Source organism: Chrysochloris asiatica, unplaced genomic scaffold (genome assembly GCF_000296735.1).
Source record: "Chrysochloris asiatica unplaced genomic scaffold, ChrAsi1.0 scaffold00007, whole genome shotgun sequence".
NCBI lineage: Eukaryota > Metazoa > Chordata > Mammalia > Afrosoricida > Chrysochloridae > Chrysochloris > Chrysochloris asiatica.
Genome location: NW_006408525.1, coordinates 6056031 through 6070115, shown reverse-complemented (window position 1 = coordinate 6070115; position 14085 = coordinate 6056031). Strand labels below are relative to the sequence as shown.

At 51.5% G+C, this 14085-nt stretch overlaps 2 protein-coding genes across 2 annotated transcripts in view; both read left to right on the top strand.

The window, feature by feature from the left end:
- Window positions 1-732: 732 nt before the first annotated feature.
- Window positions 733-7570, top strand: LHX1 (LIM homeobox 1). Its single transcript, XM_006832346.1, has 5 exons — window positions 733-1597; window positions 3325-3551; window positions 3653-3930; window positions 5186-5351; window positions 5712-7570. The coding sequence occupies exons 1-5, from the start codon at window positions 1428-1430 to the stop codon at window positions 6089-6091; spliced, it is 1221 nt and encodes a 406-aa protein (XP_006832409.1). The 5' UTR covers window positions 733-1427; the 3' UTR covers window positions 6092-7570.
- Window positions 7571-12612: 5042 nt separating this feature from the next.
- The window catches only part of AATF (apoptosis antagonizing transcription factor), a 139920-nt gene continuing 138447 nt past the window's right edge, over window positions 12613-14085 (top strand). Inside the window, exons 1-2 of the mRNA XM_006833627.1 lie at window positions 12613-12826; window positions 13839-14030. Coding sequence (XP_006833690.1) covers window positions 12736-12826; window positions 13839-14030 — 283 coding nt within the window. The 5' untranslated portion in view covers window positions 12613-12735. The remainder of the gene's footprint in view (window positions 12827-13838; window positions 14031-14085) is intronic.

Here is a 14085-nt window from a genome sequence, read left to right as displayed (position 1 = left end):
TAAGGCGAGGGGGCTTCCAGAGCTCAGCCAACAGCCAGGAGCAGTGACCGAGCCGCCAGAGCCGGGAAGAGACGCGCCAGGGCGGCGGACAGGACCCGGAGATCGCAGACCAAGGGACGCACGCCCGAGGAGAGCCAACGACCAACCGCGACCTGGGTGGCGACAACAGCTGCCCGCACCGAGCTGTTACAGACGCCGGCCTACTACTGTGGCCGCTACACCAGGATCTTTTTTTGAAAAGCTCTCCAAGCTGCCCCCTCCCCCTGACTCCTCCCGCTACAAAAGAAAAAAAAAGGGGGGGGAAGAAGGCTAGAAAGGGAACCCAGATTTGCCACTACAACGAAAAAAGAGGGAAGCAAGGGGGAAAAAAGAAAGTCGCGCGACTGCGGGGTTGGACGCAGTCAGTGGAAGCGCGGGCCGAGAGATGCGGGACTGTGCGCCCAGGCGGCCGCGAGTTGTGACTGGAGCCACGATGTACGGCCAGGCGCGGTAAGGAGCCAGTGCGTCTCCGAAGGAGCCCAAACACAGGGAAGGCCGCCCCGAGGACACGGAGGCCGCTGGGCCGGACACCGGCCGAGGTGACGGGGCCGGGGCGGTGGGAGCAAAGGAGCGCACCTGGCTGAGAACACCGCGAGTTGTCTCTCTCCGTCCTCGATTAACAAAAACACTTCTCCAAAAGGGGATAAACCCCTGCAACAGCAGCAATCAACAACCAGCTATCTATCCCTCCTGCCTCCCTCCCTTCCCCGCTCCCCCCTGGATCTGCCCCCGCCCCTCCCCCTCCCCCTCCCCGGGGCCCAGCGCCGGCGCCCTGCGCATCCCGACTCACTGCGCGATGCCGGCAGTTTAGAATCCAAAGCGTCTCTTGTTTTGTGCTTTCCTTGTCTTTAAAAAAAAAAAAAAAAGAGCGGGGAAATCCCTGCGGGGGCAGCCCGGCATACACACCCCCGCCGTCACACCCCAGCCCAAAGCAGATGCACTTTGACTTCTGACAGCTCTACCTCAAGCTAGAGAGAACTCCGCGGCGCTGTCCCTGCAATCTGAGCTCGCCGCCCGTAGTCTTGCTTCTCAGCTTATTTATTTCCGTTCCCGACGCGGTTCTCAGTGACCTTCACTCCTCTGCTGGCTCTGGGAAGAAGGGTCGCTTTCTCGCCCGCCAGAGACTCCTTTTCATCGCTCCGGCAGCTGCGACGGAGTTGCTCAGCCCTGGGGCCCTGGGACTTTTGGGCTGCGCGCTCCACGGAGGCGCTCCCCGCCCCCATCACCCTCTTTTGATTTCCTGGTGCGGGTTTTGGCTAGCCCACGGCCGAGTGGGTCTCTTTTTTATTGGAGGGTTGGGGAAGTTCGTGCAGGTCGTCTTCGGGAGTCAGTCCCTCGATTCTACCTGCCCCTCTCCCTCCGGGTCCCACCCGACCAAACCAAAGACCATGGTGCACTGTGCCGGCTGCAAAAGGCCCATCCTGGACCGCTTCCTCTTGAACGTGCTGGACAGAGCCTGGCACGTCAAGTGCGTGCAGTGCTGTGAATGTAAATGTAACCTGACCGAGAAGTGCTTCTCCCGGGAAGGCAAGCTCTACTGCAAGAATGACTTTTTCCGGTGAGTACTTACTCGCGCGCCTAGGCTGCTCCTTGCCCACTCACCCTTGGAGGCCAGCGTTCTGATCAGAGGTCGGCGTGGCCTCGGGTTCTCACCGGGAACTGCCTCTGGGCAGGGAAGCTGCCAGGGCAGCTAAATCCCGAGGGTGTCCGTCTCTGACCTTGCTGGCACGCTAGAAGCTCGAGACGCGGCCCTGCTTGTGCCCTGGAAACTGTGGGTCTTGGTTTGACTGCACATGCCTGGGAAGAACAGGTCTGAGCCTCCTTCGGCCCAGAAACCTCTCCAAGCTTCGAAGGCGGCAGGGCAGTCTGGGGTCTGTCCTTCCGCCGCTGAGCTCTCCAGCAACTGCCCGGGCTCATTCCCTCCCACCTGCTTTTCCAGCTTGGAGAGGTCCTGGTGGGAACGCCGAGCCTTTTGCTTCGTGTGCCCAGTTCTCTTGCCATAGGAGCTTCAGGATAGAGCTGGGCCCTGAGGCCGACTCCTCAAGCCTGAGGGTTTACCCCAAACCTGCTTTGGTCTGGTAAATGGCTGCACTGTCGTCGGCAAACTGCCCCGGAGAATGGCGGGGCCAAGTTCTCCCCGCTTCTCTGGCTGCTGGCGCCTCTATTCCGAGAAGAGGGCTCCGAGGTGAGCCCTTCCCAGGCACTGTCCTTTGCTGCCTCTTCCTCCTTGCTGAAACCAAGGAAAACACGGAGACCTGGCGACCGGAACCTAGAGGCCTTATTGCGCTCCTCCTGCTTTTAGCGTTTTAACTGTATTCACATCTCCAACAACGGTCAACAGAGAAGCAAAGGCTCACAGGCAAATTGTAATTCCCCTGTGCGGGTTTGGAACTTCTTGATTTACTCGGTTGATTTGGTTTATGCTTTTCTCTGAGTATGTGGTAACGGCCCAAACTGGTGGGGTGGGGGTTGCGGTGGCGATAGTGTTCGAAGTCAGCCGAGCCACTTTGCCCAGAGGCCTACCTAGGTCGCGCCTTCCCCAATGCGTCTTTCGGACGCATGGCACCGGGTGTTGAGAGGGAGCCATCGAGCAGCGATGTGTGTACATGTGCACTATTATAAGAAAGCGTGGTTTGATTCTCTGAGCCGTTGCCTACCGGCCGGGTTTTCCCAAAACCCAGTCTAGGTATCCTTTGCAGGTGGACCCCCAAGGCCTGGCTCCCGGTAAAGCGCGCCAGAGCGCCTAAAACCCTCTCAGTCCCGCGACATCTTGCTGCTTGCGCCTTGCAGCCCAGTTGCGCCCGCCTGGATTCTAGGTGGTCCGTGGTTTACTCTCGGAGGGGTGGAAACTCTTCATCATCAGTCTGTGCGCTCGTCCTTTACCTTGAGAGAGTCCGACGCTAGGAAAGAAAAAGGGGTGCTCAGATCACATGTCTATGAAATTCTCGAATCGAACTGTCCTCCGAATCTAAACGGCAAGTTTCCCACCTCCTTCTTGCCTTCAGCGGCGCTTTTCTCCTCTGGGATAACACTTGCTGGACAGGAGTTCGTGCCGGCGACTTGGGTCCCTTGCTTTAATCTTGTGTGTCTCTTCCCTCATGCCCGCGCTCGGCTCCTACCTCATCACTCACTTAATCGGCATTCTATTCTCTTTCGTTCTCCCCTTCTTTCCTCCTTTCCTATTTGCTCCTCTACTTTCTGCTACTCCTTTTCTGTTTCGCTTTTCTGCTTTTGTTCTTTTCCCCGTCTTCCCCTGTCCCTCGCCAACCCGGTCTCCTCCTGTAGGTGTTTCGGTACCAAATGCGCTGGCTGTGCGCAGGGCATCTCCCCCAGCGACCTGGTGCGGAGGGCGCGGAGCAAAGTGTTTCACCTGAACTGCTTTACCTGCATGATGTGTAACAAGCAACTTTCCACCGGCGAGGAGCTGTACATCATCGACGAGAACAAATTCGTCTGCAAAGAGGATTACCTAAGCAACAGCAGTGTCGCCAAAGAGAACAGCCTCCACTCTGGTGAGGCCCCAATTCCCGGCTCCCTGAAGGAGGGCGGGTCCTGACAGACACAAAGCCCGCCAAGACCGCTCCTCACCTGTCTCTTCCTTCACTCTCCCCAGCCACCACGGGCAGCGACCCCAGTTTGTCTCCAGACTCCCAAGACCCGTCGCAGGACGACGCCAAGGACTCGGAGAGCGCCAACGTGTCGGACAAGGAAGGGGGCAGCAATGAGAATGACGACCAGAATCTGGGCGCTAAGCGTCGGGGGCCGCGCACCACGATTAAAGCCAAGCAGCTGGAGACGCTGAAGGCCGCCTTTGCTGCCACGCCCAAACCCACGCGCCACATCCGTGAGCAGCTGGCCCAGGAGACCGGCCTCAACATGCGTGTCATCCAGGTTAGGGTAGGGGAGCACCATTCCGCCCCCCAGAGGTCCGCACGGCTGTCTTGCGAGTTAGCCCAGACCGAGAAAGCACTGCAGGGAGACGGAGCGGTGGGGGCGGGTGCGGAGGAGAACCCTACACACCTAGACCCTGCCAGGCCTTTGAGGCGCGGAGGAATGCGCTCAGCCTTCGGAAATAAATCCCGAAGCCTCCTCCCCTTCCCAGCCCAACTAAGGGATCGAGACGGCGGAGAGGGAGGAAGTGGGAGCTTAGCAGGAAGCTGGAGGAGGGGACACTGTTGAACACTGCTGCAAGACTTGGGAATCCTCTTTCTGCATCACTCCCCTCCTTTCGGGAGGAGCTGAGTGGTCTATGAGTACACAGGAAGTAATCCCTTCTGCTGGCCTCTGTGTCCCTCACCCCAACTTTGTGGATACCTTGTCCCAGTTAGATAAACCCCAGAGTAGAGACTAACCTTTTAAACACAAATGGGATTTACAAGACTGAGGGAGAAGGGGCTGGGGCTGGAGTCAGCTGTACCTCAGGGGTAAAGGCGGAGAGCAGAGGCAGTCATCTGGGGGTAGCTGGGCCTGTGCATTGTGAGGGCAATAAGTCTGCATGTGATTCCCTTGGCCCGAGTGTCTGATCCAAGCCGGGTGTCCAAAACGCAAACCCAAGTGGATGTACCTGGGAGGCAGAGTAGATGTGTGCGTGAGTGAGTAGGGGTCCGTTCAGTAGGAGGCCCTCCGTCCTCTTGGAAGTTGTGGGAGCCTGTGCACACTTAAATGGGAGGTTGAGGGTCTATGTCAGAGGCTGTGAGGGGGATGTTTGGCACTGGGATGGTGAGAGTGGGTGTGAGAATGAGATTTGAGTTTGGACTATTGGGAGATAGAGTAACAACAGGAGGCCGGTTCTGTGTCGTTTTGTCTCTGTCGTGGAGGGAGCTGCCAGGGGACTGCAAAAGCGGAGCTGTGTGTGTGTGACACTAGTGTACAGCCCTTGAAACGCTTTAATTGTGACAGAGACTGTTAGAAACAACAGGTCTGGCTCCCTCTACCCCCAACCTCCGAGTGCCTCACGTCGGGAATCCTGCTGACCGTTGGCTCAGTGTGCACCCAGCGCAATCCCCACGCAGAGACAGATACTCCACCGCCACACACACACACCCCAGGAACCAGGAGTTCGGCAGTAGAGAGATGAGGGGACTGGGCCTTGCATCCGGATTTAGGGGATACTCAGTGGCCTCATCCTGCGCCGTGTGTCCTTCAGGTCTGGTTCCAGAACAGGCGCTCCAAGGAACGGAGAATGAAGCAGCTGAGCGCGCTGGGCGCCCGGCGCCATGCCTTCTTCCGTAGTCCGCGCCGGATGCGGCCGCTGGTGGACCGGCTGGAGCCCGGCGAGCTCATCCCCAATGGGCCCTTCTCCTTCTATGGAGGTGGGTAAGCGGAGGGGCGGCGGGGCGCGACCAGGCCGGGAGTGGCTTCGCTGGAAGCGGGTAGCAACGCAGGAGGTGCTCCTCGCTTTCTGTAAAGAAATGGAGAGTTAGGGAGCAAAGGAGGAAGTCTAGGGAGTAAATCCTAGGGAAGCAGTGAGTCCAGGGAGGATCCCGGCCCTGAAAGACACATAGGCAGGGAGGGAGCAGCTCGGGAGGGTACTCCCAACCTCTCTGCTTCTAGCCTTGCTGGGGCGCCTAAGCCCTCCCCTCCTGGCTCTGAGCTTTACTGCCTGGGGCGCCCCGCCTGCCTTAAGGACCCCCCTAACCTGGCCTGACCTCCTCCTCCCCACCGTCCCGCAGATTACCAGAGCGAGTACTACGGACCTGGGGGCAACTACGACTTCTTTCCGCAAGGTCCCCCATCCTCGCAGGCCCAGACGCCAGTGGACCTGCCCTTCGTACCATCATCCGGGCCGTCTGGGACGCCGCTGGGCGGCCTAGAGCACCCACTGCCCGGTCACCATCCGTCAAGCGAGGCGCAAAGGTTCACCGACATCCTGGCGCATCCTCCTGGGGATTCACCCAGCCCGGAGCCCAGCCTGCCCGGGCCCCTGCACTCTATGTCGGCCGAGGTCTTCGGTCCCAGCCCGCCCTTCTCGTCGCTGTCGGTCAACGGAGGGGCGAGCTATGGGAACCACCTGTCCCACCCCCCCGAAATGAACGAAGCGGCCGTGTGGTAGCGGGTCTTGCATGGTCCGTGGAGTTCATGATTGTACAGATATGAACCTTTATTTAAGAAAAATAGAAAAAAGGAAAAAAAAGAAAAACATAAAAAGCAAGTCCTCCCCGCTCCTTCCTCCAGCTTCGGGGACCATTCTCCGTCTGGGGAGACGGGATGGGAAAGCGGGACACGAAACGGGATCCAAATCCACCTCGAGGCAGGACTGGGATCTATTCGCTGGCGGGAAAGGTGCAGAACTGGGGCTCCCGAAGGGAAAGGCAGACCCCTCTCCACCTCCCACCTGGACCCGGGAGCGTGGAAAAGACCCCGCAGGCGGGCGCGCCTGGTCAGCAGGCGGCGGAGAGACACTCACGGCCACTGCGGGCGCGCACAGCCGGTGGTGATGCCAGGAGTCAAGGGGCGGGAGGCCTCCAGGCGCAAACCTGTGAGTGTGGTGAAGAGGTTTGGGCCAGGTCTGGAGGGTTCTGGCTCTAGGAAACCCCTTCTTAGTGTTGTCTCAACAACAGCGACAACTCCTAGCTTCAGAAACGCCGCCCTGCTGTGCATCAGGTGGGACTATATATATATACATATATATATATTTTGTCTATCTGGGTTTTTTGTTTTTGTTTTTTGTTCTTTGCCAAAATTGCAAAATTCTAAATGTTAAGCCCTCAGTATCAACTCTTCTACCTTCACAAAACTCTACACACACTTACACGGACACACTAGTTCGAATGATTTCCAGCCAAACCTCTCACTAAAATGACTTGAATATTAGCCGTACAAGAAAATAATTCTACCTTCACACATGAGAAGTTAAAAAAAAAAAAAAAAGACTATCGAACTAAAAAACAGTCAACTGTTTACGTATAATGTTAAATTCAGGAGTTCAGTGTTTTACTAATATATCCTGTTTTGAAAACCTCTTGTTCAAGAACAAAATGTTTTGAGCAATCAACCAAAATTGTTTCTTTTCTTTTCCTGTAGATGTTCTGACAGATTTGCAGGGCTTGCGGCTCACTGTGCTAGTATGTAAAAAGGTGTTGTTTACACGAGGCAAAGAGAAAACAGATATTCAGACAGTTGCCAAATAGAATAATTATAGCACAAATACTGTAAAGGTGCCTGGCACCAGCAACCTGAGAAAGTGTTTTAAAAAAAAGTGTTACAAGGTTTAAAAAAAAAAAATCTTTGCTAATTTTTAGTCCTGTTGAACATTCACGGAATTGTTAATATGACTTATATAGACCCACACAGGTTTTATTTTTGTGTCTTTAAAATAAAAGTCCAAAATATTTAAATTTTATGGTCAAATATGCAGTCAACAGCTGCTACTTTTTTCTTTATATATTAAATTTCTCATATTGTCTTTTATTGTTCTAATAAACCTAAGCTTGTGTGACCTCCAGTGCATATTAGACCATTCACTGTATGAAAGAAAACATGTTGAATAAATTTGTGAGTTTTTAATAAAAATAGAAAACCCGATGTTTAGGTAATCATTGTGTTATTTTCTAATTTAACACCTAAGAGGAGAATCTTGATGGGGAACTCAATAAGCGCTCAGAAGTCAGGAGGATGAGAGGCAGGATTGAGGTGATGTATCCATTTTTGCCTTAGCTATGGCTGAACCCCCTTACTAATGCCTGCTAAGCTTTTCTCTGTGGTTTCCTGCTGTTATTAACTACAGATTTGCATTCTATGGATTTAACTGATACAGTTGAAGTGATGTTTGCTGATAAATTAATGTACAATTTGAAATAGAAATGGAATCCATGGCTAAAATGAGTGGTTCAGTTTGTGATTAGACATGAGATTCTGCATTCTCTCTGCCCCATGCCACACAAATGCAAAATTGGGTTTGTGAATGTCAACCTGTAAATATACGATTAGAGGTGATCCTTTTCGGTTTCATTTCCCATAGATAATCCTGCTTTTTAATTTGGTGGTTTGAAAGAAAATGTAAAATGAATATACAGTACAGCTAGAAATGGAATACTTTAATCCCTTTCACATTTCTGACATGAAAGCATTGTTTTATAGTATTTGTTATGTTTGAAGTTCCCAGGAAGGAAAAATATTTTGCCTGGTACAAGATACATATTAAGTTTCTCAGGAAGATAAAACAAAGCAACCAATATAGAAATAAAATTTCAACTGGAGTTGCCAATAGGTTCTGAAAAGTAGTTCAATCCCTTCCAAGCCTTCATTAGATATGGAAGGAATTTAAATATTTTATCTACTATGAAATAAGTATGTGGAGGGTGTATGCGTGTGTTTTAATATTAGATGCTATTAGAGTTTCAGAATTTCTCCCTCACATCACCTAGGCTTCAGTCTGGAATATTCAATTCCTTATTTTAAAATACCAAAATGTCTGCATTAAATGGTATGTAATTTCCAGTGGTGTTTTCATATTTTGTTAAGACGCAAACAGGTTTACTTCTCCTGCAGAGAAGGCTTTAAAATAAGCAATACTTCACTGCATATATATGACTATTTATCTAATAAGGGGGGAATTATCAGGGAGAATTCGGTCAGTGTTCTTCCAAAAATCGAAATTTGTGAAATACAGTGGAGACTTTTGAAACTCTTAGCCTCGGCAGGCAGTTCATTTCTTCATCTTCTCTATATACGATCGCTGGATCAACTTGTTGTAGTCTTTTTAGCATTTATATACATTAAATCATAGCCAACTTATTCATTGTGGAGTCCTCATCCTCCTTTAAAGTTATTCATTCAACTGAACGCATGCTCATTGGGATGCTGCGTTTTCCTATCAGGGCTGCTGAATTATTTAGCAGTTTTATTGTGGAATCGCGTACTTGATAAGAAGCGTTTTAGAGTTAGGCACCAGGGTGTGAACTCAATTCTTCTGTCTGACTCCGCGGCAGCAGTTCAGTCTTCCCTTTCCGCGCCACATCCCGAACCCTGGTGACTACCGGAACAGGTGGCAACGCTCAGCAGTCAAATTTGGAGTTCAAGGTCCGGGAGGAGGAAGGAGGTCTAGACTTGGCAGAGACTGTCCTATCGGAGTCAGGAAGCCCATCCCTGGGCCAGAGTAGCGGGGCAACGCTGCATCATCCCTTCGTGGCGCGCCTGGGAGCACCCAGGGGAAACAGGCGGACTAGAGAGGCGCGCCACAGCGGTTCCCTGACGCCCAGAAGGGCTGCCTCCTCTCTGGCCCGCTCTGACAGCCTGTTTTCTTCTCGCGGCCATCTTCAAGCCGCCTCCCGGGTGCCTCCAGTCACCTGCCCTCGGGTTCCAGCGGCGGGGAGCCGCCATCTGCCCGGGTGAGGCAGCTGAAGCTCCCCCACCCAACCTCTCCAGGCTGGCGGAGGCTAGGGAGGTGGTTTGAAGCGAGATAGGGTTGGGGAGAAGTATGCATGGAGAACCAGGGCAAGGGAACTGAGAAGAGAGGCAGATCTCGAAACCTCCTAGTTCCCTGAATAGTTCAAGCCACTTTGCTGCCATCCTCTTCTACTCCTATATCCGCTACCACTTTGTAGTTCTTAGGCAGCAGGCAGAGATTGTGAACGGGAGACTCCCCCTGCCTTCTTTGGAGAGGACTTTTCTTCCGGAGGAGTGCTTCCCTTTAGTCTCATCTCCCTGTTAGTACAGCCGGAGGTTGAGATTTCTGCTAGGGAAGTGTAGTCTTTGAACACTCCCTTTCCATAATCCACCTTACATTTCGCATCAGGCATTCTTCCCTAGGATCTCAAGAAATTAGAATGCTAGAAAGGAGGGGGCCCCAGAAAGAGCATTTGGGAGGTTCTAGTCCCTGCCTCAGTATCCTTCAGTTACATATTAAGGTCTTGGATTCTTTCTTTCTTTCACTCCTGGGGGGATCATCTTCCTACCATCAATATGGAGTGGAGTAGTAAGCCAGGAGAGTAATTTGGGGATACCTGGAGCACATATGTGACCGTAATGGAGTGGTCTTGACACTTTCTTAAAAAGGCTTCCTCAGGAAGTCAGTGGGAACCAGGACAGAGAAGGAGAGTAGGTGAGCAGATAGATCTACAGCTTTTCTTATGGGTACATACCCAGGCCAACCCCAGAATCATCTAATAGTGACCATGTTTGTAGGGTAGCTCAGAGGTAGTCTCTCCCCCTGCCTTACCTCTTCTCATTACTCCAAGGTCAGGTTTCTAGGCATTATTAATGTCCTCAGTAGCAAGGGGAAAGGATTAAAGGGAATAATTTCCAAAATGTGGGGTCAGAGAACCAGTTTTGTTCTTTGAAGCTCAGGGAGATGCCAGTTGTTGTAGGCTGAGGAGCACATTGCTGCTCTGAAGGGACCAGAAGCAAGCACCAGACTTCAATTACAAAGGATAAGTTAAAATATATATATTTAAATCTATTCTCACCGGAGTTCTGCAGATGGTAAAAAACAGTTTTCCTGGCTGAGATCTCTGTCTAGGGTGCCTTGTACTAGCCTTTATTCCTCAAGAGCCACCTATAATGGGAACATGGAATAGGGCACACTAAAGTGTTGACCTCTGATTGCTCTTGACCTAAGGACATAGGAAGACAGAGACCCTGACGTCCTCAGGATCACACAGGAGACACTGAGGATCCAACTGGCCTGGGCTGAACCCAAAAAGGAACACTGTCACAGTATACCTGTAGCATCTCTTTTCTGGATCCTTTTGATGTAGTGTTTGTTTAGGAGGTTCTAGGTCTCTATAGGTGACCTCAAACATGGTCAGAACACTTGATACTCACCTCTTAGTATTTCTTATTGCAGTTTCTGTTTCCATCTATAAGTTTGTCTGCCCCCCAGGCTGCTGACCATCAGGACAGAATCTAACTTACTCACTTTTGTATTTCATCTAGCAGTGTCTGCCACACAGAGGGCAGTCAGGGAATGCTTGATGAAGGAAGGCAAATGTAAAGGGATTGAATCTTTATGTGTGCCTGGATTCAATTTGTCCTATGAAGTCTTCATATTTTGAGTCTCCTTGTGCCCCTCAAAAGGGAGACCTGAGTTTTTCTGCCTTTGTACACCGGTTCCAGGTGTCTGAACATTTCATTTCTTCTTTGAACAGTAAAGACATCAATTCTGAGGGTGTGCAGTAAAGAAATCCCCACGCCCTTTTCAAAAAAAAATCCCACTTGCTTTTCTTCCCCTGCTCCCACAAGGCTACTTGGGAGAAGCTACAGAAACGATTTTTATCTCTGCACAGCCAAGTTGTTTGTTGTTGCTAGGTGACATCGAAGCGATTCCAATTTATAGAGACTCCTACATATAGCAGCGTAGTGGTTACGAATCGGGCTGCGAACCTTAAGGTCAGCGGTTCGAAACTACCAGCCGCTCCGCGGGAGAAAGATGAGGCTTTCTGCTCCCGTAAAGATTTACACCCTTGGAAACCCTGTACAGGGTCGCTATGGGTCGGACCCGACTCGATGGCACTTAACAACAACAACAACACATATAGCACTGCTGGTCCTGAGCCATCCTCACAAGGATTCCTGTTTGAGGCTTCTCCTCTTTTATGCTGACTCTCGACATGATGTTCTTGTTAAGCACCATCTAGCCGACCCTGTGCTGGGTTTCCAAGGAGCAACCGGTGGGTTTGAACTACCGACCTTGGGATTAGCAGTCCAGTGTTAATCGTACAGGTCTCCATGATGTCCTTGTTGTTAAGTGCCGTCGAGTCGGTTCCGACCCATAGCAACCCTGTATAGGGTTTCTGAGGAGTGGCTGGTGAGGAGTGGCCAACCTTGTGATTCAAACCGACTTTGCAGTCCATTGCGTTAACCCGCAGCGCCCCACCAGGACTCCAAGATGACCTTTGGTTGGTTGGTTGGTTATGTGCCATGGAGTCGGTTCCAACTCATAGCGACCCTGTACAGGCTTTCCGAGGCTGTATATCTTTACGGGAGCAGAAAGCCTCATTTTTCTTCCGCGGAACAGCTGGTAGTTTAGAACTGCTGACCTTGCGGTTCGCAGCCCGATTTGTAACCACTACGCTAACTTAGCAATTCCAAATTATTCCTCTTAATAAAAAGCGCCAGCAATCAGTCCAAGTGCACTTACAATACTCAGCCCTAACACAGGATATCCAAATTTTGGCCACTGGGTCGGAGACATGTGCCTTACTTCTATATTCTTTCAAATCGCGAAATACCAAATCTGCTTTGGGTATAAACCTGAGCGTGCCGGAGTTTCGAGATGCTGACTCTAATTCCCTTCCCCTTCCCAAATAAACCACCACGGGTCAGAGGATAATTGCATTTTATTTCTATGCGAATCTCGCACGAATCTTGACGCATAGTTCGGTTAAGGGAACATCGGCCGCGCGCACAGCAATCTCTAAAAGCTGACGGTGGCCACGTGCCCTTGCGCGCTCCCGTACTGCCTAACACGCTCCTTCGACGCACGCGCACATGCGCAGGCCGGCTGACAAGCTCTTCGGCCTTCGGTAAGCTTCCGCTTTCATCCTAGCAACGCTCGTAGTTACGCGTAATCCCCGCCCCTTCTTGCTTGACTCCCGGAAGTTGCCGGCTCGTAGTTAGGTGCTTGGTTCTTGAGCGGTTTCAGGCTGTGTTGGGGAATAGTAGTCTCGGGGCGAGACGACCCAGTGGGGAGACAGCTTTCTGGCCGGGGTTGGGTCGCAGATTTAGGTACGCGAGGCGGACCGAGACCTGGTGACGATGGCGGGGCCGCAGCCTCTGGCGCTGCAGCTGGAACAGCTGTTGAACCCGCGACCACGCGAGGCGGATCCTGAGGCCGACCTGGAGGAGGGTGAGGCCGGGCTGGGGGAGGCCACGTGCGAGCCAGGGGGTCGCGTGTGAGGGTCCGGCAGCGAGCCTCGCCTGCTCGCCGCCTCCTGGCTCAGAGAAAAGCTCATGAGGGCCTCATTCGGACACCCATTAGCTAGATTTGGTTCTCTAGTGGGCGGAACATCCGGGAGACTCAGACCAAGTGTCAATGTGAATCAAGGGCTGTTGCAGGGAGCTAAAGTCTGATAGCAGATTGGAACTTGGAAGCTATCTTTCAGGATGCTGTTACTGGTACTGCGTTAGATGTGGGGAGAGTTAGATTTGGGGAGAACAAAGTTTTTTTCTCTAGCTGCCCATGAGAATTTGTTTGAAGAAGAATGGAAAATGTAGATTTCCCTAGTACTATTTAAGCCTCTTTAGGCCTCAAGACATTTGCTCAGGTGCTGAAGAGAGAAATTGGTGTTTTGTATGCTCAACCAGCTGCTCCTTGGAAACCCTATACAGGGTCGCTGTGGGTCGGAATCGAATCGATGACAACAGTTAACAACAACAAAGGCTAAAGGTCTAGCCTGTTTTAGACTTGAGTGAGAAGTGTGAGGGAGGGTGACTAAGGAGGGATAAATGTGAGTGCTAGACCGTGTAAGAATATCAGTTGAAAGAACTGGGGCTTTTCAGCCATATAAATGAAGAAAACTCGCTGAGAAGTAGGAACCGTGCAATGCTAGAACAGGATGGCTGACTTGCAAGCCATATTGGAGGGACTGTCACATAGGAAAGAGGAGAATTAGCCTTGTTTTGTATGATCCACGGCATAGCAGTATAACGTATGAGTAGCTGCAAAGAGTCAGCATTCTGTTCAGGTACAGTAGTAAGGGGAGTAGCCTATCTTGGAAAGTAATGAGTTCCCTATACTTGGGGAAGTTAGTGGGGATTATATAGCGAATATTCAAGCATAGGATGAAGGGGTTGACTGGGGTTTTCATTAAAATTTCTTCTAACATGGAGATCCTAATTACTTTCCCCCTCCCCCACAGCCACTGCTGCCAGAGTGATTGACAGGTTTGATGAAGGGGAAGATGGGGAAGGTGATTTCCTGGCAGTGGGTAGCATTAGAAAACTGGCCTCAGCCTCCCTCTTGGACACAGACACAAGATATTCAGGCAAGACTACCTCTAGAAAAGCTTGGAAGAAAGACCACTGGGAGCAGGCTCTGCTAGGCTCATCTGGTGAGTAGACATACTTGCGTGGTACTATTTCTTGATTTTTAAGTGTTAATTTTTT